The 26,681-nt window shown below is 39.4% G+C and overlaps 1 protein-coding gene across 6 annotated transcripts in view; it reads left to right on the top strand.

Moving 5' to 3' along the window:
- The window catches only part of ATRX (ATRX chromatin remodeler), a 76,628-nt gene extending 50,752 nt beyond the window's left edge, over positions 1–25,876 (top strand). For 5 of the 6 annotated variants that reach the window (XM_086756551.1, XM_086756552.1, XM_086756550.1 and 2 more), the window contains 16 exons: positions 2,916–3,053; positions 3,986–4,161; positions 4,751–4,868; positions 6,350–6,480; positions 6,776–6,864; positions 7,031–7,203; positions 9,299–9,452; positions 9,734–9,837; positions 11,403–11,511; positions 12,637–12,814; positions 14,217–14,411; positions 19,549–19,698; positions 20,628–20,753; positions 21,353–21,448; positions 22,005–22,133; positions 22,951–25,876. In XM_086756551.1, coding sequence (XP_086612677.1) covers positions 2,916–3,053; positions 3,986–4,161; positions 4,751–4,868; positions 6,350–6,480; positions 6,776–6,864; positions 7,031–7,203; positions 9,299–9,452; positions 9,734–9,837; positions 11,403–11,511; positions 12,637–12,814; positions 14,217–14,411; positions 19,549–19,698; positions 20,628–20,753; positions 21,353–21,448; positions 22,005–22,133; positions 22,951–23,229 — 2,345 coding nt within the window. In that variant the 3' untranslated portion in view covers positions 23,230–25,876. Of the gene's footprint in view, positions 1–2,915; positions 3,054–3,985; positions 4,162–4,750; positions 4,869–6,349; positions 6,481–6,775; positions 6,865–7,030; positions 7,204–9,298; positions 9,453–9,733; positions 9,838–11,402; positions 11,512–12,636; positions 12,815–14,216; positions 14,412–14,726; positions 14,868–19,548; positions 19,699–20,627; positions 20,754–21,352; positions 21,449–22,004; positions 22,134–22,950 lie in introns of those variants that run through there. The other variant, XR_015259735.1, reaches the window with a different exon arrangement.
- Positions 25,877–26,681: the final 805 nt, after the last annotated feature.

Genomic DNA, 26,681 nt, shown 5'->3' with positions numbered 1-26,681 from the left:
ACGATACGCGTTTGGTTAAAATGAATACTGCTAGGGTGCACTGCCCCCTACAGAAGAGGGGACTGGAGAGGGAAGGTTTAGCCAAAGTTTATGGGTGGAGGAGTAGTGTGAGAAGTTATTTCATTAATTAACTAGCTCTGCTATGTGAAATAATAGAAGGATTATATACGCGTGCAGAGCAACAAATAGTTTCCCGTAATGCTTTGAGCAGCTGATGAAATGCTCTTTGGTTTATTGATAGCTCTTGTGCTTTGCATGCAGCATTTCCACAACTTTGTATTTTTTTTACTTGTTGCTACCAATAAAAATTCCATTACTGTTTAACTTGGAAACTGCTCTTTAATTGGCACCTGCATAAAGCAGACTGCAGACAAGCTCTCGTAGACTTGAGAGGAAAAGGAGAGCTGTGTGTGTATCTGTATATCTGTCACTGGGTATGTTTTATGTATGTCGATATATAAAGATGTTCAAGTACAACAAGAAGGACAGAAGATGAAGACTATGGTGTCTGAGGGAAAACTGAAGGAGTAAGGCTTTTTAGCCTAGAAAAAAAGACAACTAAACTGACAGATTTGGCACCATGTTACTGAAAGGATTGTGTTATCAGTTGTTTTTTACATCAGTTGGAGACGGGGAAGGGCAGAATTTATTCTGATTTGCAGCAGAGATAATTTAAATTACATATTATTGTAAGTGTTTTAGCAAAAAATAGAGATAATGGAGTTTCCAACTTCAACCAGGGAGGATATGTCCCTTTCTCATAACTCGTATCTCAGATGAAGAAAATGGACTAGATGATCCCTTGAGGTCCCTTTAAGTTTTACATTCCTTTACAATATTTTGAGAAATGTACTGTCTGTAATGAATGGCATTCATGTCTTTTAAGAACAAGGGAAAAAACCCACAAATGTATGAAAATCCCTGCCACTGAATTGTAGCCAAGATGTTAGTTCAAGATATCAATGCTACATCCCTGCCAAACAAACCACGACTAATTTTACTAATTTTACTATCATTCACTTACTCTAAACAACAGTTTTTGAGGTGGGTTTTTGTTTTGTTTTGGTTTTTTTAACTAACCGCTTCCTGTTAATGAATCACGGTCTTCACTGAAACTGATTTCTGGGGAATCTGCACAATTTTGATGGCTATCTATCATTAAGACTTCATTATCCTTCTCCCCTGTACTTTGATTCTGATTGTAAGCATAATGTACTAGACCAGATCTGTTTCTTGAGAATGGTAGAGTAACGCGCAAGCTGTCACATCTGGTGGGGAGATACTGGCAATCCTTCAGTTCTAGAAAATGGCTCCAAACCATCTCAGTGGTACCGGCCACCGCACGAAGAGCTGACTTGCAAGATCCTTGCTCTTCAGGAAATCCTAGAGTGAGAACTAGAGAAAGGAGCTGTCACTGTTAAGAGATATTTGCCTGACGTTAAAGGAAGGCTTTGCTTGTAGCCACTCAAGTGTTTTGCATGCTGTCAAAACTGGGGAAGGTACAAAAGTTGTGAAATACAGGAAAATGTTTTAAACATTCAGAAATTAGTATCCTTGGGCAAGTCGAAGCATGTTTGAAATTTGTATGTGGATTTTTATAATTGTCTTCTAGAGTTGGTTTAAAAGACTTTTTTTTTCTGCTTGGAAAAAGTATCTTCTCAATTCATTTTCTGTTAGCATGTAAGATTCACATCACTTTTTGACTTAAAATGGCACGATTAAGATGATTGGCATTGGCATTAAGTCATGTGAGTGATCCAAGGTGTAATTGGTTCTCTCTTGCTGATCGTTGTCCTAGAGTCAGTTTTCTTCTTTACAAGGCAGTGTAAAGGTAGTCTGAGAAAAACTGTTCTTAGTAAGTTACAAAAACGAGATTGGCCGTGCTGATTAATGTTGCTTTGCCACCTCAAATACCAGCTTTCTAGAGCTGAATAGGTGAACCCGGTGGATGGCTTTGTGTAGCGTTTTTCAAAGATGCATCAGCTTGACTTCTGCTGACTTCAAGGTTGATTAGGACTGGAGCTGAGGTCGGGTTCAGATCTGGTAAAACATTTATTCTAAGTTACTAGTTGGACCCTAGAGTATCTTTTTACTTCTCCTTTCAAGGAAAGAGCTTCCGGAAATTGCTCCAAATCTTAATTAGGGGTGTGTAAGTCTGTTCTGCCAAGTTTGGGATTATTTATCTTAAACTCCAAATTGGAACACTTAGTAATTCCATAAGAGTTGCTTTGCATGTGGAAATGTATTGTGATATGGTTTTGACATTCCTTGTGCAGCTCACCTAAAATAGCAGTCTAGAACCCTCGGTTTTATCTTCTGTAAGAAAACTGAGGACATTTCTGTGGTGACTTCCAGCTACGAGGTGACACTTGTCTGTAATTCAAATGAGATTTGATTGTGTCGTATCTTAGATAAGACTTTTGATTGAACTGTTTACCCCTGTTGATACTGACCTGTTGCCTTAATGAAGAATAACTGGTTATCTGATTTTGGGGTTTGTTTTTTTTTTTTATAATTGACCAAGCACCAGTAGATGGCAACCTAAGCTGGGTTTAGGGAACAGCTTTGTGAAGTTTTGACAGCGTAAATGGAAGTGTAGATCTGCACACGCAAGCCGCGTGGATGGATAATTTTTGTAGGAATATATTGCAAAGCTATATTTCGTCCTTCCCGTGAAGACTTTACAAGCAACAGCCTGTAGTTCACCAGAATGGCTACTGTGAATGCTTGTGCAGAGGCTGAGTGAGAACCTTAATGGTGCTAAAAAAAAACCTACCAGAAAACACACACATGCAAAAACAGTGGGGAAAAAAAAGCCCTTAATAACATTAGTAGAACAAATTTGGGATTCTCTAGGCTGCCAGTTTTTTTGTGGTTGTAAAAGATGGGAACGATCTAATGTTATTTCTTTCTAGGCCCCGACTTTGTTGTTTGCGATGAAGGGCACATACTGAAAAACGAAGCATCTGCTGTTTCTAAGGCAATGAATTCTATTCGATCTAGGAGAAGAATAATTCTTACAGGAACACCGCTGCAAAATAATCTTATAGAATGTGAGTAGTTCTCTGGTTTAAGAAGTGTTTATTTCCTTGAATATACTTTTGCCTTTCAGCAATGTATAAATATTGTTTGATTAGAAGACAAGAATTTGATACGGTGAAGCTGTTTACTAGATTTCTATATCTAAAAAAACCCCTAACAATTTGGTTCTGCCTTTTGCATTTAAAATTGTTGTCTCACAATGTGGCTCCCTGATGGTTTAAGCCAAATTAAAATGACGCTGTTGGGAATCTGGCCTTTCCTCCATCCTTTCCCCTGACGTGGTCTTGCATACATCTGATTCCTCGGGCAGCCTGTATGAGGAGTACCAGAAAATTAACAATGCAGCAGTGAACAGCTTGCTGACCGCCTGTCGTTCCTTGGCTAACCAAAGAATCCGATGAGTCTCAGCATGTTGAAAGGGGAAAGGAGAAAATGTTCAGAGGGGAAATGGGTGGAGCAGGTCCTGCAGCAGCATCAATTTAAATTGTTTTAAACCATTGTAGAGCAGTGTTCTTCATGAACTTACTAAGCAGTGATTTATGTTACTGTATTGGGAATTTCATTCTAAACTAGCTTGTAACATTCGCTCCTGTTTGTTACTGTATGTAATGTTTGTCCTATTGATTAATACACTTTTGAATCTATTTTAAAAATCTTTGCAAATATGATTTTGTTATATGATTGCTTTGGTGTACTGCAGCTTTCAAAGTCTGTGTAACAAACATGATGAGGTAGTTTTAAATCTGACATTAAATTTACGATTTACCTCTGTGCCTAGAGCATATGTCAAATAAGATGCCCTTTCTGGCAAATGGTGGAGTTTGGGGTTTTTTGTTCAACAGAAAGTTCTTAGTTTTAGATATTACATTTATTTTCTGTTAGAATTAATCTCAGTACTGTACTTTCCATTTTGAACAACTCAAGTCTGATCTTTTCGTCCTAGATCACTGCATGGTTAACTTCATTAAGGAGAATTTGCTTGGTTCGATTAAGGAGTTTCGAAATCGATTTATAAATCCTATTCAGAACGGTCAGTGTGCAGACTCTACTCTGGTAGATGTCAGAGTCATGAAGAAGCGTGCACATATTCTCTATGAGATGTTAGCTGGGTGTGTTCAGGTAAGAACAATTTTACTGTAGCTAATTACTTGAATTACCTGCAGGGAGGAGGGGGTATTTCATCTTGTTCTGATAAAAGCACTCAAAAGCCTCTAAACTTGCTATTTGAGAGCTCCACTGCTCCAAGGTGGTGAAGAACTTGTTACCTTAAAGACCTTAGATGAAAAAAGCAAAACTGCCTAGATTTCCAGAATGAGGGCTCTCTTCAGTTAATATCTCAAATATCTTCAATACCTCTGCTGTGGTATTGCACCTCATGTGCTATTTTAAAAACCCCACAAACGTAGTTACTAGAGCAGCTACTGAAGTTGCAGTCAACTTTGCAAGGACTTGGAACTGGGACGTGGGGTTACCAGGTCGTATACTTTTGACTAGACAGCCGCATTTACTAGGTAAGATGGGCTTCTGCAGACAGTGGCTGTAACTGGCTTGTGTTCAGTGGGCTGTTTTTTCCCCTTTGTGGTTGGAAAGCATCTGAATCGTTGTAATTTCTGCATGGTGCTTTGTCATTTAAGATGCCGGGAGTTCTTAAGCTCTCAGTAGTCGATCTCATGTTTATATGACTAAAGTACTGTTTTTAAAATTACAGAGGAAAGATTACACAGCATTAACAAAGTTCCTCCCGCCCAAATACGAGTACGTTCTAGAAGTTCGAATGACACCCATTCAGTGCAAACTCTACCAGTACTACTTGGATCATTTGACAGGTATGTGCCTGTAATTTTCTCGGGTAACAAGATTCATGGTCATTTCCTGACTTACCAGCCCTTTGGGGCTGCTTAAACTCCCTAAACTGGGTGAAAGCATTAGCTGCTTTCTCTGTCTTCATCTTGGGTTAGTGTCCTGCCGGTGTGGTCAGCTCAGTGCCAGCGACAATATGAGAAAGAAGAGGGGAAACAAGAGAAGGGAAAGACAAAAAAGCTAGGTCGGCTAAGCTAACCACAGCTCAAGTCTTCAGAGCAAATATCTATGCTGGCTACTGATGCCCACGTTAAGTCTTTGCTTTACTTTTGTGTTTCAGAAGAAGATGACATGATTTCTGATTTTCAGTAAATAAAAAAAGGGAGTCTTGCTACTGAAGATAAATATAGAAGGGGACTTGCTGCTTCTCATCTGCAAATTTTTAAAATTATGTTTTTCTGTGCCCTATAACAGGCATTAACACAGATTTTACATGTAGTTTTACCAAGTTTTTCCTCATTTCGTGAAAATTATACATGTTTTCTTTCACTTCTGTAATACAGAAAATTAAAAAGTCTGTAGGACTTAGTAACAGCAAGTTTGTATATGATGTTAGCTCGGGTTTAGGGAATTCAAATCTAAGGTTTTCTGTCATAATTCCATTTCCCAAAGTCATAGGGGAGCACAAAATGAGAAGATACTCGAAGCTGTTGTATAATTAAAACACAACAAGAACTTGCTTTGTTAAAATATTTATACTCTGTAGACTTTTAGTAGGATTGTCTTGTGCATTGAGCAAATGCACCAAATAAGCTTTGTGCCTTTTTTTCGCATAGACATTTGATGATTGTGATGCAATAAATACTACTTTCTTGCAGGTATATGTATCTTAAATTATGCATATAATAAATATGAAAGCAAATATGTTTCAAAAACCTAAAGTTAATGTGCTGTTTCGTGAGCAGCTGAGACTACAAAAAAGGAATTTAACTCTGAACGTTGTACCACGTTGCACTAATCTGTGCTCGGACAATGAAAAATATAGGCTGGGCTTTTTTTAGATTCTTTATTGTAACAAAATACTGCAGCATTACAAGTCATTAAATAAAGGTAACTCAAAATAGTAAGCAAAATTCATTGAAACTTAAGTGCAAATTTTATTTTGTATTTTCTACCTTGAGCTACTTTACAAAATTTAGACAGACCATGACTGTCCTTTTAAGAGCATTTGGATTCATTCCTATACTGGGGAGAAATGTCCTTTTATGTAAAAATGTAATCATGTTTCTCATTATCAAGAAAAAGGGGAAAATCTAATTTTGACAACTTTAACTAGGAAAAAAATGCCTGTGACTCAGTAATTTGACCTCTTTTACGAGAGACGTTACAATATGATGTGCATCTGGAAAGAACACTCAGTACTACACCAACGGATTGTTCAAAGGGGGAACAGTATGTGGCAAACTCACTTGAGGGTTTCACTCTAAAACCTCAACTTTATTGTCAGGTGTAGGTAGTGGCAATGAAGGTGGAAGAGGCAAAGCTGGAGCTAAGCTATTCCAGGATTTCCAGATGTTGAGCAGAATCTGGACTCACCCTTGGTGTTTGCAGCTGGACTATATTAGCAAAGAAAATAAGGTAAATTAGATATATCAAAATATTCTCTATTGGGAACTTTCCAAATACGCTGTGCCAAATGCTAGGTAAAGTTTCATCAAATTAATGGAAATCTTTGTTGCTGTGGGGTAATTCTGCTGCTGTTTTTGTCATATTTTTCTTTCTGGGTGTGTTGTCATTCCTAAAGCATCTTGCAAGGCCAAGCTTTAGTAGAATTTACCGTTGTTTAAATGAAGAATAAGCAGATGGCTACGGGTTTAATGAAAGCTTCTGGATGAGCATACTTAATAAAATTTCTTTTTTTCTCTCTTTTGAGGGCTATTTTGATGAAGACAGTCTGGATGAGTTCATCGCTTCAGATTCTGATGAAACTTCGATGAGCTTAAGTTCTGATGATTATGCAAAGTAATTGAGCTTTTATTTGTTCTTGTTTGTTGATTTACTTCCCTAAAATGACTTACGTGCTTTCTATAAAAGCGAATGCTTATTTTTTATTTTATATATCTGTTAGAATGTTCTCTAGCAGTAGAATTTTAAAAAAATAATGGAGTGTACAATGTTACTTTTCTAGGAAAAAAAAATCCAAGGGGAAAAAAGTGAAGAAAGAGTGTAGCTCAAGCGGAAGCGGCAGTGACAATGATGTTGAAGTCATTAAAGTCTGGAATTCAAGATCTCGTGGAGGTGGAGAGGGAAATGCAGAAGAACTTGTAAACAACCCTCCATCTGTTACAAAATCAGATGAAGGTAAGTAAAATGCACAAGTGAATAAAATACAAGGCAGCTTCATTTTGCAAAAGGTGATGTGAGAAGAATGTCAGGAATTCTGCTTTGCTGCAAAATGACAGATTCCTTAATTCCGTGAACTGCTTCTATGCTTACAGCTCCCACTACTTCTAGTAATAGACTTGTCCTGGAAAAACAAGGGATATCAATTTAGAAATCAGGGGTCTTGTGGCAGGGAAGCTGCACAGTTAATTTTTTAATTCGTCAGTACAAAATCAGACAACGATAACAGAGATGATGTATTGCTTTTCATCTCTTCTTAAACTTATTGGTGAGAAATTAAGAAATATGCATGTCATTAATTGCTTTACGTGGAATTTGAGATGAATGTTGAGCAAGCAGATACAATGCAAAGAATATGAGACCTTTGTAATTCAAACTACTTATATCTGTACATTTCATTTTGGATTTTCCTTTAATAATCTAGCTTTTTTCTTGTATCTACTGTTATACAGCTAGTTTTCCGATTGTATTGTTTATTATGTGTCTAATCACTTTCCCTAAATAGATTATTTTCTGGGGACAGCTAAGGTGAGAATTTTTGGCTTTTTCGTCCCCATCCCAATCACAAACGTACTGTAAATGTGTAAGGGGCAGAGTGTGAGTGCGTGTGTAAAATCCATACGCACACAGATTACATGTATTGAAGCAATCACTTGCATTACAGGCAGAACACGTTTCTGTTTCTGGATCACTTAAGTGCTTGCCTCTCTAATGCAGCCTTGCTCAATTTAATGTAGGTACAGAATTTCTAAAGAAGTATTTGATGCTGCACCAAACCAGGTTTGCGAGCAGACTTTCTACCTCATTGCAGCTGTTGGAAGCCGTTCAGCAAAGTTTAGGGGTGAAGATGAAAATAGGTGATGTGTGTAGGATTTTCCCACAGCACATCTGGGTCTCTTATTTGATTAACTTGTTCATTCTGTGTTCTAGTATTGAAAAATACATTCTTTAAAAGCTTGTAGGAAGGAAGACTCAAATGTGAGTTGTGTCAAGATCAGTTCTGTATTGCACCTGACATTTACTGCTGTGTCACGGTTGATTTGCAGTGCATAGTCTGAAACTGTAAATGTTTTGAATTGTTCATGAGATAGAACACTTCTCCTACTATGTAAGTAAATCAGTAGATCAAAGTCTTTATTTGAAAAAAGTTAGTGTTATAGATCTAATTAATAGATTTTTATCACTCTAATGCAAAGGAGGTTAAATTGAAGATCATAGAAAAATCATAAAAAGAAATTAAGTAATGTAAATCAAGATAATTCATGGTTCTTGTCTGCCTTTCTGGTTCGGATTGTAAGGTTTTCTCCTGGTTGCATTCAGAATAAACTTAATGAGAGTATCGTTCAAGATCGGCACAGTCTGCTTCTGACACTTTGGAGCGGGTGGTACAGACCCCAGCAGACGTGTTTTGCTAGGTGCATAGTTATTTGGGTGTATTTATACAATGACAAACTGAGTTTTGTAATCTGTTCTAGTACTTACATATTTTTAAGGAGTTAAGTCAAATTAACAAAATTAACTTAGAAGATAGTAACATGCTATAAATAGGATTGTTCCCATGTATGTATTTTACAGGTTTTGTTAGTTTAATCATGTGTTAGCAGATGAGCAGACAAGAAACTTCCTTTAAAAATTTTGCGAAAGGGCAGACTGTGACGGTTGAATTTGTTTGATTTTCTTTTTCCTCTACTGTGAATTAGTATAAAAAGTGGGAGGGAGTTATATTTTTTCCTGTATGCTAATATTGTCTTCTGAATTAGCTTAGGAAAAAAAATCCGAAATCTGAGCCTAACAGAAATAAGAGGAAATGTTTTACAGGTTTTATCTTAAACACCCCTACTGTTGTAACATTTGGAAACTTTCTTCCAGAGAGTTCATCTTGATAGATGAACTAGGTAACCCAGAAGACCACTCTCTCTCTCCTGTAGTGCAAACACTTACTTTTTCTTTGCCTATTTAACTATTTTTGTATCAGTTAAGCGTAATAATGAGGAAACAATTCTGTAGTTCACATGTTTCAAAGCACTTAATTTTTTTTTCTATATTTTTATAGGCAAAGCTACATCCTCTTCCAACCCAGGCAGCCCAGCACCAGATTGGTACAAAGATTTTGTCACTGATGCAGATGCTGAAGTGTTGGAACACTCTGGGAAAATGGTGCTTCTCTTTGAAATTCTTCGAATGGCAGAGGAGCTTGGAGACAAAGTGTAAGTCAGTTCTAGAAATACTCTTAAGGACCTTATAAATATGTTAGTCTGGCAGTATTCTTCATTCTGTCTTCTGAAGAAGCAGCAGACATGCATGCTACATTGATTTATGTCTGAGTTGTCCCATACACGTATGTACGCCACCGAAGTCTCTCTCTGTGTTTAGAAAGGCTGTTTGTTTCAAAGGTAGTGTCAGAGTGAGGAGGGAAGAAAAATAAAGCAATACAGTAGTTAAAATAACCTCAGAGGTGAATTTTATGTTTCGCTGTTTGTGTTTTCAGCCTAGTGTTTAGCCAGTCCCTAATATCTCTCGATTTGATAGAAGATTTTCTGGAGCTGGCCAACAGGGAGAAAACTGACAAGGAGAAACCTCCTATTTATAAAGGTGAGTGTCACCTGAACAGTTGCAAAGCTAATAACTTCTACAAGTCTCTGTTCAGTCAAAAGGGAGTGGATTTGAAATCATTGTTTTTGTTAGAAGTATTGTATGCTCCGTACTATTCCTGAAGCTGGCAGGATTATTGGTCTCCTCTCCGGGAGGTCTCTGCTATCCCATTATGGACTCTGGCTTTGGATTTTATTCTGTATCATCCGTGCTTAATATAGCCTAAGCAGATTAAGTGCTTATCATCTGAAAGGAGAGAAAGCATTTTGTTAAATTCCGTACAAAAGTGGTGGTGTATGCTGATGCGTGGTAAATTCTGATCCGTCCTACTGGGAGATAATGAAAGAAAATTAGGCTACTTAAAACAGCGTGTCGAACATGCAAAATGTGAACGTTCATCTTTACGTGAAGTGTCAGCTCCTAGTATGCGTTGATTGAAAAGTTCCTTTAAATCTGCCGTTCCTTTCAAATACCTTATTTCTAAGTGTAAACGTGTTGAACAGTTGCATAAGAGAAATGTCGCTTAGTTGTACCAACACCGTCGTCGGTAGAGGAAGCTCTCCAGTATCTCTCTCTCTGAGATTCACTTTTTCTGGCTGTTGCTTCTTTAGCTTCTGAACATTTGTCATCTTCAGATGTTACAAGCTATCTGTATTTTATGGACTTTGTGCCTTTAACCTGGGCTAATGTTTTAAGGGATGGGGTTTTTTTTTTTTTCATTTTTGGTAGTTATTTTTTTGGTAAGCAATTCACCTGTGTATCATAGCAAGATTAGAGACCTTCCTGCCATAACTCAAAAATCTGTTTCTCATAATTGGTTGTATTGAGCAGTGCTATCTCCTAAAAATGCTGTTTTCTTTATCATTGATGGCACAGGGGGGATTATTTTGTGTGCATATATCTTGATGGCCAAAGAAAATGAAAAGTTACTTGTGAATTGAAGAGAGAAGAAAATCTTCTATCAGCTATAATTTTTTTTTTCCCTACATGTGGCAAGAAGTAGCCATAACTCACAGGGTAATTAAACTCAAAGATTTTTCTACATTTCAGTTCCAAAATTATTAGATCTTGACTTTTGAAATCTCCTTTTGAGCAGGTACTTCTAAATGCTACTTGTATGGGAGAGACTGACTTACACTGATTGTGTAACATGAAACTACACGGATCAAACAGAAAAGTACAATTAGTACTGAGTTACTTTTTAAAACTGACTCTGGCTCCAAGTTAAGACATCTCTACAAATGTTTATATACAAACTTATGGATGATCATAGTCATCACAAATGCTGCTGCTGTTATTTTCTGTCGTGTTATCTATTTCATATTTTGTTACGCAAGCTTCACTGCATAATTTTCAAGGCATGTCTGTGGCAAGCACTTTTATCCTCCAAAAATGTTCTGTATCTTGAATAACTATAGTCTTCTCTTGTTTTAAAGTGCCAGAGAATAGTATATTTTGTGTTCCATATTTGGTTTTTTAATTATTTAGAGTTGTGTATATCCAGTATTATCAGCCTGGTTACTTACGCAATCAGCATTTAAATAATTTGACTGTTACATTTCTAGGTGAAGGAAAATGGTTCAGAAACATTGATTACTACCGTTTAGATGGTTCAACTACAGCTCAGTCAAGAAAGAAATGGGCTGAGGAATTTAATGATGAAACTAACGTGAGGTGAGATCTCTGCTGGTGTATATGCTTGATTTTCCCCTTTCTTTCTTTTGTTCCCTATTTCTTTGTTACTTGTATGAGCTTAATGACCTCTTCAGGCTGGGCAAATAGATACCACAATGTTGTCGGGGGCAGAACTTGCACCAAAAATATGCATCAACAACAGGCTTCTGGTTTCCTGAGAGAACTTCCATTTGAACTGATCAATACTCGTTCAGTGTTTCCTTGCTGTTTTCATTCTTGTTTAGATAATAAGCAATTTGGATCACAAACAGTCCTTTTATTGTAGTTACTTAAAAGGATGTAAGGACGTAGGAAGGTCAGAGCCCGGCGGAGTCTGGCCAGGGGACAGCAGTCACTTGGCCAGGCAGAAGCGTGGAGCTCCCTTAGCTGCCTCCAGCATTGTCTCCCAGCCATCCACTGTTCATACAAGTTGGGACTTCCAGGTCTGATTTGGATAGGTAGACACAAACGTGTACAAGTTTAATGAGGGTAAGGAGCTTCCGCTTCCTAGATTTGTTCGAAAAATAAAATATGTAGTTATGTTGCAGTCATTTATAATGCACAGAAAATAATTTTTTAAAAAGTTAAATGGAACAAGTAAACTAGCTCAGTGTTAATACTCTTAAATTCTGTCAGGTGTCTGTCAAGAGCTCGTTTTAAGTTGAACCTGAGTGTGGTGGTATTCAGAAAGAGCAGATATAGCAAAGAGACAGTGTCATTCGAGAGTTACCCTGAAAGTTTGCTCGCCAGGAAACAGTTTCAATAGCATGGGATGTGCCTGTTTAAAATTATGGTTTAATTTGATATAACTAATTTTGTTAGAGTTTGAAAACGCAAAACCAGAATTTTTTTTCTTGCCCACCAGTTTTTGTTAACAGTTGGTTTGCAAAAGGCTTAATCTGTATTTCTGGGAGCGTATGTTTTGCTAAAAGTGGTGTCCTTGTACAATCTGTATCTGTTTTACGGTGTACTTGTAAAATCTGCATCTGGTTTTTGCTTAATACAGTCTTTTAAGGAAGTTTTCGAGTTATTTCAGTGTATGAACAACTCCACAGTAACAGAGCAACATGGGAACAAGAATAGTTTTCCAAAATATTAAAATTTTGCAACTTTTCTCTGTTCCAGAGGCCGCTTGTTTATTATATCGACTAAAGCAGGTTCCCTCGGAATTAATCTCGTGGCTGCTAACAGAGTAATCATCTTCGACGCTTCTTGGAACCCATCGTATGACATCCAGAGTATTTTCAGGGTTTACCGCTTTGGGCAGAACAAACCTGTGTTTGTGTACAGGTTTTTGGCTCAGGTAGGTTTCTGTCTGATAGTTTTTGTGATAGTCTGGTCCCACAGTCAAATTTGTAAGGTTTAACTATTTGGACTGTAGCTTCTTGGACGTGTGTTGAAGTCTGTCGTGGTCCACGCTGACCCGGTCATCTGATACCAGCATTTGGCCACTGAAGAAGCTCTTGAAAGATCGGCCAAATAAATAACAACTGAAATTATTTCCTGTTATGCCCATCTTGTCTGACGCTTTGCATATCACAGATTCTGGAATTGTAGTGGTTCACACATCCAGCCTCACAATAGTGTTCTCAGCTTTTTTAACTTCACACCACTAAAAATTCTTCCTTGACTAGACTGCGCAAAGGATGGCTGTCGTTAGGCAAGAGCTTGCTCAGTGTAGCTGTCTTCTACAGACCCCTGGCCTGAGGGCCCTCAGGGTCCAACAGAATGAAAACACAGGCAGCTAAAGAATTTTTTATTAAAAGGCACCCAGTTATGATTTGAAAAGTAGTATCACACCCTGTAGATATTAAAGATGTGTAGTAATTCTGATGATCACTGATGTGTGCCTTTTTAAAGTATAATGCCATTATTTCTGTTAGGAAGTATCTTGCTTTATCTTCTAGTTCTTCAGGTGTTTCGGAGGAGACTGAAGACCTTCTCCCAGTAACAGTACTTAACTCTTGATCAAGTCATTATTTATGTGCCAACTTAAATAGATTACTCTTTGAAACGTGTTACTGTCACACATGGGGTTTTTTTGTTTTTTTTTTTCCCCAGGATTCAGTATATTTTTGTGATTTTCTGTGTGCACTTTTGAACTGTTGATATCATTTTTAAATTACGATGTTCAGAACAGGCTGTGCTGTTCTCACTCATACTTCTCATAGTCATCATCTTTTTTTTTTTTTAAAAAAAAAGTAATTTTCCTTTTTTTTTGTCAAGGATCTAATTTTTTCATACGCAGCTGTGATAAATTAGACTTCACTGCTTCCCTGCGCCTCTCCTCTCCACCCCAGCGGAATGGTATCTGTTTTCCTTTTTACAGCAGCAAAATAAGGTACATGCTGTGGAAAGTGGCATTTTTTGGTCATAATCCTGCTTTGGAGAATTGAAGCAAAACCAGATCTCTTCAAAACACTACTGAAAAAATACATTTTTTACTCTAGTCAGTAGCTAGATGACATCTGTCTCATACACAATTCATACTACTTTGTGTTCAGTTCCAGGAGGGTTTTGGTTTTGTTTTTGTTTTGTTTTTTTTCCCCTCAGCAGGTAACTTTGTAGATACAGGGTCAAAGAAACAAGAAAGATAAAGTACTGTTACGTTGTTATTCTAGCTCTTTTATACCTAGTAATTTTTGTTTTCCTATATGACAAGAAGATCCAGTATTTGTATGAAAGTGAGTGTCTTCCTTTTTTAGGGAACGATGGAAGATAAGATCTATGATCGTCAGGTAACAAAGCAGTCGCTGTCTTTCCGGGTTGTCGACCAACAGCAAGTTGAGCGTCACTTCACTATGAATGAGCTGACAGAGCTGTACACTTTCGAGCCAGATTTGCTGGATGATCCTAATTCAGAAAAGAAAAAGAAGAGAGATACACCAATGTTGCCAAAAGTAAGTTGATGCACATCGCCAGGAATTGTATGCTATAAAAATAACTTGCATCTGTTTAAGGACATGGGGTATGTGATCTTGGAAGGAGTAGAGTGCTGTGTTTTCACTTCAGAGCAGTATTTTTCACTTTGAGGGGAGGTGAGTAGCAGGTAACACAATAAAATATGTAGTTAATATAACAGATGGTATAATGAGCTAGATAACGAGTTTCCCTTTGGTGTAATTGACAATATAAGAAAAAGATACGTAGTTAAAAGACAGAAATTTTAAATCAAAAGAAACAAAAATACTTTTGCACACAATTTGAGTGAATAGAAGTTGTACTGTGGGGAAACTGGAAGCCAAGAATCAAATGACCATCTGAAGTAGGTGCTGTGATACCTGGCATTATCTCAGTTTGCGTAACAAACCTGTGAGGTGACACTGCGCTTCAGGATCTGGTTTTTATCTACCTAGGTAAGGGTTCATGAGAGTCACGTTAATCCATGCTCTCCTTTGCCAAGCCTTTTTGGTTTTTAGTTCCTTGTTTGACTCTTCTTACGGGCACCGCTAACAGGGGTACAGTAGAGGTAGGGGAAAAGTTGCACTTAGTTACTGCTTAAGTGAGGAAAATCGGACAAGCTAAGAGTTTGTAATCTGTTTTTAGTGTTGGCAGTGCTGGCAGAGACCAGTGACGTTTTTGTAGACAACCATTTACAGCATTTACAGAGCCTGGGGAGAAGGCTGGAGTTTTGTACTCGTGAGATAATACAAAGTAGTGATGTCAGACCTTTCTCCGGCTTGGGGCTAAGTGAACTTTTGAGATCACAACGGCTTGTTTTCTCTGAGGGCTGCCTACATCTGTTTGTAATGGATGTGGCACGTGTAGTAGTGGTTCCTTGTCACTGCTCTGTGTAGTAGTGGCTCAGCATGCTATGTGATACTTAGGGAACTGAAAAAATTACTGACTGAATTTAAAAATAAAATCTAGAACTTTGACAGTCAGGCAGGAGTAAACTTCAGGGGAAAGAATAACCGGTTTGGTTATTTTGTTCTTTTTTTCCTAGTTGGTTTGGATTTAAGATTAGGCCAAGTTTTTGTACTTTATCCAGTTTATATTCTTTACGTGGTCTGCTGAAGGCCAATTCATAATCAAGCTGTTGTGCAATTATCTTCGCTTCTTACCGGGTGAACAGCTGGTAAACAGGAACAGGTAAATGTGCAGCCTGTAGTTAGTTAATTGGTTAAATTTCTGAGTTACTGCTGTGTTCAGGTCATCACACAGTGTCTGGGTGCGGGGAGGGAGCTTTGCATTATGTAGATCTATTAATTTCCACGGAAAAATGGTGTGTTTTCCATGCTCAGCTATCTGTAGACCAGTATGATACAATAAATTGTGGTCAGGCATCCCGTTGGCATTCGTAGCTGTTCAGCCATTCTCTGAGACAGTCTGTGAGACCACCTACGCTGTCCGTGCAGCTGCCGGCGGATTTAGGAAGTGTTAGCGCTGGAAGGGTTACTCACTGTTACGCGTACGTTTTAAAACCCTTGAAAACAAACGTTAAGGACTGTATCTAATCTCTTTTTGTTACAGTGTTTCTCACTGTAAGCAGTAAATTGTAGATAACTGAAAATTTTATTCTCACTTTTTATTATGTTGTATATTTTTATTTTGGAAAATTCATTTTTTCCCTCCTGAAACATCTTCCTTTAGGCTGTAATTGATAGTACTTGTTTTACCTTTCTTACATTCTTAGTTATTTTGTGCTACATGCGTTTATGCTTCCACAGACTCAGAGCCAATGCCTCACCATTTGCTGCTGCAGCTTATTTTTAAGAAAATAAAAATGGGTCGAAAACCTATGAAGCATTGAGTACGTTTACTCAAAGCATTGATCAATCCAATGCAATCGATTTGTTTTGAAATTTACTTGTTTTCTTTTACAATAATAAATCAATTAATGAAGTATAATGTAAAAGAGAGTTTATAAACTCCAAACTGACTTTATCATTCAGTTTTAAATCTTAAGTTCCATATTAATTCCCTTCCAGCCATCAGTGTAAGGTTTGTGTAAGTTGAACACAAGCTTTTAACCAAGTCCCTGGCTGCAAATAGAGCAAATCTGTGTGCTGGAATTCTCTTTGCTCTGAATTTAACAGTGAATTTGGGGTCTTGTTTTTAAGTCAGTGTGATTTATGACTGGGCTGTTTGGGTTTTTTGAAGTAGGTTCTCTCAGACTCTTTTAACACTCTGCTCCCGAAGGATTGTGTGCTGGGGTAGACTTGGCTGGTGTGTAGCTCAAGTTTTTTCAGCGGAAATACTGGTAGCGGGACTCAGTGGAAAGTGCCAGCGCGATACGTATCTCAGGGCAGCGTAGGTGAGGTAGGAGCTGGACAAGGACGAAGCGGGGGGGACGCTGCATGTCCCTCGGAGCGGGCACTGCTGCACCCTCTGTTCCTGCTCGTTCTGCCCCCGATCAGCGTGTTCGGGGGGTCAGAGTCGCACTCACGTTTTTATGTGCAATGAAAACTTGGCTCCGTTGAGGTCGTGTAATGCAGATTGAAAAGCAGATGAACTGATAGTTCAGATTCGGTTGGATATAGCGTATCATTTTTTATACTGCCTCAGGACACAGCCAGGGCATGTGGTTCGCTGTAGTTCCATACTAGGGGGCAATTTTGTGAATTTTGGAAAGCTGTTGATCTCTGAATCAGAAGAATTTGCTGCTATTTTAATTTATTTTTATTTTTAACCTTGGTATTAAATGCTCAATTGGTTGAGAAAAACTTGTTTATGAATTAAAACATAACTGGCATTCCTTCATGGAAGATTTCCTTTCTAATACATAGCATTTAATTTCCATCAGGATTTTTAAAAGACAAGCCTTTTTTAAAATACAGAACCTTTTTTTCAGTATCTCTTCATTTTTTTCATCCATCACCAGGATTTCATCTTAAAGCTTATAAACCAATTGATAATCATTGTTCTGTCAACAAGCTGAACAAATGAAAAGGAGTACTTTCTTTGTTTGTGTGTAAGGTGGGTTTATTTCTTTCATTGTAAAATTAAACAAACGAAATGGCTGTACCTTCCATATCCCCGTTTTCAAGCTCCATCGTTAAAGTTAATGCAAAGTAAAGTTTAGACAAAGAAACGCAAACACACAGTTGGATGTAATTTAAACCACGTTTTGAAGACTGCGTTGGCTGAGTGAGCGTGGATTATATTCCAGTATTGTTTCCCATAATGGTGTTACCATGGAAATGAGTGCATATGCCTGTCCAGGAGCCCTCCGCACCCTGAGGTACAGCTGCGGTGTGCTGGGAGCGCTTTCAGCGTCTTAGCTTACTCTGGTGATTTCTTCCTGACTTCTTCACCCACTTCCTCTAGGAGTTTTCATCATCTCCTGTCAGTACATCCCGCTCCTCTCTCTGCCTTTCCTTCCACCACCCCAGAAACAGCACTGTTTGTTCTTTGTGCCCGTTTCTCACGCAGATGTTGCATTGAGTATTTTGTTGGGAAGCTGGCGATGAAAGCATGGGTTCAGATTTAGAGAGACCAGGTAGTAGCAGGATGAAAGAAGACCAGCTTGTATAACTGCTTAACGTAACTGAGTTTTAAACACACACACAAACAAACTGTTGTGACAAAACCACTGGTCAGGACTTCCACCTGCAGTACCCGGCGGTGTTGCAGAAATGGGTTTGCTTGTGGGTACAAGCCGCTCTTTCCAGCCGTCGTTCTGCCTAGATTGTAAAACGTCAGGGCGAGCCGGTTTCTGTTCCTGTGAGAACAGATGCCTCGCAGAGTAGGGGCGTGATGTGGAGTGGGTCTGTAGATATTCATGTAATTCTACCACAAAATATATTCAGTGTATTCACCGTAATTCATTTTAGGAGCGGAACCAAAAAATTCAAGGAGAGAGAATGTTCTGGTATCACAAATCTTAGACTGAATGCTGAGGTGTATTGGAGCTTTCTTAATTCAGCAAGCTCTCAGTATACAAGTGTGTTTAAAAACCCCAGACCCCATCTTCAGGAATTATCTCCAAGAGGGGACTCCTGCGGTACAGCACGAGCGGGTTTTAATAGTCTCCCAGAGCACGTTTTTCTTCATCCTTTCAGCATTACCGTTATTTTAACACAAAGAGGCGGCGTCTTTGAAAAACTGTGGAGACTGGAACGTTAACTCAGTGCGAATGAGGACGGCAAAACCATTGCTACCTACCCTGAAATACCAGCTTTTCACATTCCTTTTCTCTATCTGCTTTTATATCACTTTTTAATTGAGATAATGGTCTGTCATACTGTGCCAGACAAAGGCAGTAGCAATTTAACATTTTATTTAGCAGCTCGTCTGGTTTTGCTTTATCTAGGAAATACTCAACATGCTGGTAACTCCACTCATAGAATTTATGTACAGCTTCTTGTATTGGAAATCTTAGACTGGGTGCTGAGCTATGTTAGAGCTTTCTTTTGAAAATATCTATATATTAAAAAAATACAGATACATGTACGTACAATGTTTGTATGCCTGTGAACAAAACCTTCACAGTAGTTTCCCATTATAAAGGACATTGTAAATATTTTGGTTAAGCTTAGAAGCGATTCAGCATCAGGGGTGTTGTGGAACAGAGGGGTCTGCATTGCAACCTGCTGATCAGGTCCAGTTCAGAGCAGTGGCCTTTCCCAGTCCGTATGGGTGGGGACTGCTCATCTCGATGTGCATCTGAAGAGTTTTAAGAACGCGGCCCAAAGTACTGCTCAGCGTTTAAATCCAGGAGAGGTGCTCTCTGTGTATTACAGATGCAGATTATTGGTAGGTCCTCGCGGGCATCCAGCCGAAGCAAAGGAAAAATCATTGAGCACATTCCATTCTTTTTAGGTTCTTAAACCGCGTTTATTGTTGTGGAATCTGAGTGCATTCCTGTGGTCCCTTAAGTGATTGGACTGTCAGCTCTGTAACAGATTGTTAATCCATTACCCTCCCTCTGAGGAAAATTGTACTTGAAAATTATTTTTAATTCCGTTTGCTGTGAAGCGCTCTGAGCTGCGCTTTGTGAAATTGGCTCAAGGCAGTAACTTAGGCAGGCACAAAGAGTAAATCTGGTAGAGCTGCTGAGTGGCTTCCCATTTTGTCGTCTCTTCATTTGAACAGGATACCATCCTGGCAGAACTGCTTCAGATCAACAAAGAGTATATAGTTGGGTATCACGAGCATGATTCACTCCTGGACCACAAGGAGGAAGAGGAACTCACTGAGGAAGAGCGGAAGGCAGCCTGGGCGGAATACGAAGCGGAGAAGAAGGTAAAGCTATCCAGTCAGGTTTACATCCGTGAAATAGCCTTTCTAGATTTAAGTACCGCTTGCCTATTCAGTTTGTTTGGGGAAAATTAATTTTCTTATAGGCCAGGAAATGGATATGTAAAGCAGACTTTGAGGTATGAAAAATGGAGATGCTGTGTCTTGTCTGCTCTTTCAGCGCTGGTCTTTTGTGTGTATTTTCTTTGTTACTTTATTTTAGAAGTTACTTTTTCCTTTTACACACATCTCTTTTAAAATTTCATAATAAAACTCAGCTGGTGTCCTGTATAATAGCTCTCTTGCCATTTGAGGGAAATTTCTAGCACCGTTGAAGGTATACAATTGATTTCAGAATTTTTTGCCCACAAACAATGTAAGCATCTCTCAGAAAGGACCTAAAAGCTTGCTTTTTTTTTTTTTTTCCTTCTATTATTCATGTCTTGTTTGTTTGATACTTAAGCAGGTGGTAGAATGAAGAAAACTGTAAATTGGCTGCAGGTTTGGGATTTTTGTACTGTGAAAGGAGTATGGCAACTTGGTGTAACTGGAGTCTAATAGCAGAAAGTTCCTGGAAAGGCAAAGTTTGCTATTCAGATCCGATCAGTCATCTGAAAGTACAAAAATTGGATGTACAAATTGCCCCTGACCATCTCGAGTGAACAAATGACAAGTGAAAGGGAGTGCTGGGGGAAGGTTTTGCGAGAGAGAAGAAACAGGAAGCTGTAATACGGTAAGCACTGAAGCTGCCGTGTGAGAAATCCGTATGGGAGATGAGCTTTCTGTTCCTGCTCATGAATTACGGATGTCACCTCTTCAGAACCTGGTTACAGGTCTTTAAGGGCTGATCTTTCTGTCCATGGCATTTCGTGGGTTATTATAGACGACCACGAATTATCAGTTATTAAAATCCAAGTGCGTTTTGTGTTTTTAAGGGCTTGACTATGCGTTTCAACATGCCAACTGGGACCAGTATGCTTCCCACAAATTTCAACTCTCAGACGCCGTATATTCCTTTCAATTTGGGTGCGCTGTCAGCGATGAGTAACCAGCAGCTGGAGGTGAGTAGGGATCTGTGGTGTCACGTCTCTGCCCGGCTGTGAGCCTGCGCGTGGTTTTCTGTCACAAGTTTTGGGTGATGTCATTGCTCAGGGGTTGGAGCACGGCTGTCTTACAGAACCTACTGGTGTCTGCTGGAGAACTGAAACCCTCGAACAAAGTGTGCACATCAGGGGGGCTGTGTTGAATACACCTGAGGAATAACACGCCATACCTGCCAGAATTATGCTAAAATAGATAATTAGCGTAATAGATAATATTTTGAGCACATCAAACGAGTTGAGACTGTGAATCACAGAAAATTTGCCTGAGTAGAAATGTAGCAGTCCTGTGATGGTCTGACAACCTTTGGGTGCAAAAATAGCTTTTTAGAAATGCTGCCTGCTGTACAAACGAGCAGATTCCTACGTGCTGTTCGGTCACTCTGTGCTGACATTCGGTTGTGTGGAAGCTTTTAGATCAGTGACTTGTGCAAATTGAGAGAAAAAGTAATTAAAATCTAGGTACACAGGGCAAGGATGAAGAAAACTTAGAAAAGGTTGACAAAGAAATGTGTTCCTTCTGTCTGTGCGTTATCATTAATTTTTTGATGTTTTCTCAGGACCTTATAAATCAAGGAAGAGAGAAAGTTGTGGAAGCAACCAACAGTGTAACCGCAGCAAGAATTCAGCCCCTTGAAGACATCATTTCAACCATAGTGAGTGCAGTGGGTGACTGCGGGTTTAGATCAGGAGATGGGAAAACGTTAAAGGTCGTCAGGCAAAGAAATTACTCTCGTATATGGTCATTCAGCTAATTAGTTGCCTTATTAATTAATATGATTTCCAGTTTGTATCCCTACAGTTTGCAGTAACCCTTAACAGTATCTAAATGACATAAAGCTGTAGAGGACTAGCAGTTTAGATCCATTAATTATTTGCCATGAAAATGCTGATTTTCTACAAATAAGAATAATAATTTGTCCTACACAATACACAAGGAAGATGTATTTCCTTTATCTTGTTCTTGTCTGTCTTGGGCTGCCACATTTCTTACTTGCTCCCAATAATCTAGAAGTGTATTTCCTTAATTAGCAGTTAGGAGAACAAATAACTCCAGGTTCGGATTCTGGTGAAGTATAATTTTGCCTTTACTGGAAACTGGGCTGTGTTTTAACTCTTGATGTAACTCTGAACGTAATGCAACACCTCAGTTACCGTTACGCTCTTGTTAAAATGACATGCCAAGGAGGTTTTGGTGTTTTTTCTTTTCAGTGGAAAGAAAACGTAACACTCACCGAGAGCCAAGTACAGGCCCTGGCACTGAGCAGGCAGGCAAGCCAGGAGCTGGATGTCAAGCGCCGAGAAGCCATCTACAACGACGTCCTTACTAAACAACAGATGGTAAAATATCTTAATATTTATTGATCAGCCGCCTGTGCGTGAACTGGGATGTTGAGTGTGGACTTAGTATGTTGATAGAACAGAAGTTCCTGTTGAGGTACACAGACATGGTGCTTACAGAGTGTGTGTTTCAGTGGGTCAGGTATTTGGTGGGAAATCTGCTCTCCATCCGGAGATGGTGACTTCTGCCGCGTGTGGGATTGCATTGCCCAGCCTCATCGAAGGAGACTCCGTGAGAAGTTAATTTAAAAAAAATACTCACCAGATTTTTCTGTTGAAGTAGTTTGCTTGAAGGTTGCGAGGCTTAAAGAGAAATCTGATTCCCAGAGCTCAGAAAGCAACTTGCGAAACACATCTTAGAAAGTATTGGTAATTTTTTTTTAGTTTAGAATTATTTTGCAAAATCTGAAAGTTGCCCAGATTATGTCGGTGGGGAGAGTTTTCTCTTAGGCAAACAAACACTGAGTGACAGTCCGCATGCCGGACTTTCAAAGAGAAGATAAATGGTACCCGACAAATACCGGTGTAACCTATACCTGGGAATAATTTCACAGTAGCGTGCACGTTGCCATAGCAACTCGCCTAAATGCTGCGTGCCATACAATAGGCAAGTCTTCAGGAGAACCTCGCCCGAAATGGGGTTACTAAATGGTTTCCACAGTAATGGCTGGGAATACCATCCCATTAGTGATGGTGGTAGCAGCGGTGCTTTTTCCCTTCAGCCGCGCTATCCCGAACAAATTGATTTTCGCTCTGAAGTTGATGCTTGCAGCGGCGAGCCGGGTCGCACACTCACCGCTCTGCTTTCCCCCTGCAGTTGATCAGCTGCGTGCAGAGGATCCTTATGAACAGAAGACTGCAGCAGCAGTACAACCAGCAGCAGCAGCAGCAGATGTCCTACCAGCAAGCAGCAATGAGTCACCTCATGATGCCAAAGCCTCCAAATTTAATCATGAATCCTTCCAACTACCAACAGATAGATATGAGAGGAATGTATCAGTCAGTGTCCGGCGGTATGCAGCCGCCGCCGTTACAACGAGCGCCACCCCCAATGCGAGGCAAAAATCCAGGGCCTTCCCAAGGGAAATCAATGTGATTTTGCACTAAAAGCCTAAAGGATTGTTAAAATCAGAGAAAGAACTTTTATTTTTTTAGGAATCAATGGCCTAACAGAACTCAACTGTAAAAAAAAAAAAAAAAAAAAAAAAAAGTTTGGTTGATCCCCTTAAATGCCATGTCCCATGTTAGCGTTTCAGCTTTGTTTCAGTAGGATCTGATGTTTTCCCTGTTGTCAGTGATGTTGCCTAGAATCTTCTTACATATGTTGAGTACAGGAGATAACAAGTTGTTTTCAGTGAAAACAAGTCCTCCCGTAACAGTAGCATCTCCACAGGTTTCCTGTCTAAACTCCTATGCTTGCTTTTCGTAGCTGCGAAGCCGCCGTCAGGCTTGAGAAGCTTAGGAAGGAGCGCAGGTCTGTAGGTGTCAGTATACCATGTGTGAGTCGTAAACAGCTGAGTTCTTGATTAGAGTTGATTCCTCAAATTATGGAATACTTTTCTGCTTACCCGTTGCTTTCTATTAGTGGGAATATCCTACCGGAAATAGTCCAGTTGACTTTTGACTGAGGTCTGGACTTGTACTAGATCATCTGTGCTGAGTGAAACATAGGAACCGAAAATACTCTTAGAAACAGAATTGAGTGCAATATTCTTAAATACTACTGCTCTGAAACTTCCGAGTCCTGCAGTTACGTAGAAACTGTGTACAGCCTTAAATAGTGACTTGGGGAAGGGCATTGTTCTTCCCGAGTCTTCTGCCATTTTTTATTTTCAGTTTTGTGCGATGGAATAACAAATGGTGATCTTTAGAGCTGGAGATGTTTTTCCTTCACCCCCTAATTTACTTTCTGCGGCGTCCAATACGAAGTACCTTTCTGTTAACTCCTTCATGCTGGTGCTACTGTCTCTCCCCATTGCCGGCAATGGGAGACGGGCCAAGAAAATTCAGTTCCTGGTATTTTGGGGGTTAAAATAGTGACGGTGGCCAGGGTCAAACCCTGCCAGATAAACAGCTTCAAAATGGCAGAGCTATTGCTGATCTAAAGCTGATACAAAGGAAGTGCTGTAGCAACTTCCAGAGCTGCCAGACCAGTGAAGTAACTTTTCCTCTACCAGATGAGAGTTTTGGTGATGCACTCCTCCCCGTTCTCTTTCGTTTGTGTGAAAATATGAGTTAGTGCACAAAGAGCTTGATGGGTTTGGTTTTGTTTTTGTATAGAGCAGAGATAAATTTCTGGTTTATTACACGACATTAGCACTCTCTTCACCTGCACTTCGTCCGTGTGTGAAGAGCTAATTAAATACAGGGCTTTTCTTTGAATATAGTTTGGTTGATTCTTCCCCACCCCTGTAAAAAGTTTGTAATCTGGGGGTAAAAGCGAGTGACAGAACGTCTGAGGCAACGGTGCATCGACTGCGGAGAACTCTGGAGACGTGAGCGGATGGAGGTGTTTGCTCCAGGTCTTGCTGGACTCTTCTGACTTGCTGACGTGAACTAAAATTGTTTTAGTTTCTGGAAAGTTTCTTGCAGGAGTTTGAGTTCTGCCCTGAACGGACAAGTGGTTTTTGCATCTAAATATGCAAATCTTACGCGATATTTCGTTTTGTGATTGAAACTGGGTTTGTGATCTGAACAGAGTTTGTTTGATCTGTTGCAAAACCAGCTGACAAGTCGCTGTCCTGGACTCGTTTCTTACACGATACCGCAAAAGAACCTCTGTTGGTTCTAGAGGTTTGCCAGCTCTAGTGTTAAGTTAAATTTGGGGAGAGGGGAGCAAAAAGAGACGTATTCACCCTAGAAGAAACAAAATGTGAGACTTCGAGACAAACGTTCGAAGGCAAATGTACTCTGGGCAACTCTCGCCGATATTCCTACGTCTCGTGAATCAGAGAAATCCTTTCTACCAAACCTGGGAATGTTCAGTGGAGTTTTACAGTAACTCAAAGACTTAAATGTGGAAGTTTTAGGCAACATTTAAAGGCACATTTTTTTTCATTCTGGACAAAACTACGGCTAACAGAAGACTAATGCATAAGAAGAAATCAGAGATAAGCGTTGAAATAAAACTCGGACCACTTTGCGTACATGTTTCTCACTTGACATTTTCGCTGCATAACGATGTGCTTTGAGTATAACATCAAGCTTTAACCGATATTTAAAGACGGAACATACATCAATAAGATAATAAAAGGCTCATTTTTATATTTGTTTTAGATGTTTTAACTAGATGAAATGGCTTCCGATGACGAATAAAAATGTTGCTTGTAATACAGTTTTGCCTGCTAAATTCTCCACATTTTGTAACCTGTTTATTCCTTTGGATGTAAAGCGTTTTTGCTTAGTATTGTGATATTGTATATGTTTTGTCCCAGTTGTATAGTAATGTTTCAGTCCATCAACCAGCTTTGGCTGCTGAAATCATACAGCTGTGAAGACTTGCCTTTGTTTCTATTAGATGGCTTTTCGGTTCGGTATTAAATATCTGAAGTGCTATAGAAAAGGTGTCACCTCTTCCTCTAAGGCTGTTTTGTAATATATATAAGGACTGGAAATGTGTTTTTAAAGAGAAGAAGCATTCAAGTATGACAATATCCTATCTGTGTTTTCACCATTCAAAGTGCTGTTTAGTAGTTGAAACTTAAACTATTTAATATCTCATTTAATAAAGTGACCAAAATACATCAACGTGCCTTGTGCTACATTCGCAGTAGAGCGTGAACTCCGCGGGGACACAGGCTGAGAACGTCTCCGCTGAGAGCTGCGCTGTGAGTTTCACCACACTCTATTTTTTTTTTTTTATTTTTTTTTGCAACGAGGTACCTGTTCCTGGATGTAGCCACAAATTTCATTTAGGGAAAAGAGCTGTGGCCCGGGTTTGCAGTTACAGGAATTAATAGCGGCTCCTGCAGCCAGCCTGTCAGAAATGGAGAGTGAGCTATCGCCCAGCGACGATGAATTGCTGAGAGTAACCAATTTGCCTTTTTTAGCCTCATAATTGTACTTCTCCCTGTCTTGGTTATTAAATCCCACCTGCTGGGAAAAAAAACAACCACCCTTTCCTACGCAAAAAATCACATGGCAATTGTGTTTTAAATCTGCCTCTACGCTCATGCCCGGTACCTGAAGGTGTTCTGTGGCTCCTGGCCTGCGCTGCAGCGATGTTCCTGCCCTGCGAGAGCGCTCGGGGAGGCGCAGGCAAGGGCAGATGCTGTGGCAACGCTCTGGTGTGACCATAATCAAACTGTGCTGTAAGGGGCAGCGTGGGCAATGTGTTTTAAATATCTGTGTAACTTTCAACTTTATTTAAAACTTCGGTTAAGGGAAGTGGGATGCTTGGGCACGTGGCAGAGGCTGGATATTGGCCGCACAAAACGGCCTGCAAGGTGCTCCAACGCTGAACGGTGTCAGGTGCTAAATCCTTACCCTGCGGCGTATTTTTGTTTGGGTTTTTTTTTTTTTTTTTTTTGTCTTTACCTTAAAAGCAGA

Source organism: Chlamydotis macqueenii, chromosome 11 (assembly GCF_036417535.1).
Source record: "Chlamydotis macqueenii isolate bChlMac1 chromosome 11, bChlMac1.mat, whole genome shotgun sequence".
NCBI lineage: Eukaryota > Metazoa > Chordata > Aves > Otidiformes > Otididae > Chlamydotis > Chlamydotis macqueenii.
This window is presented reverse-complemented; position numbering and strand designations above follow the sequence as displayed.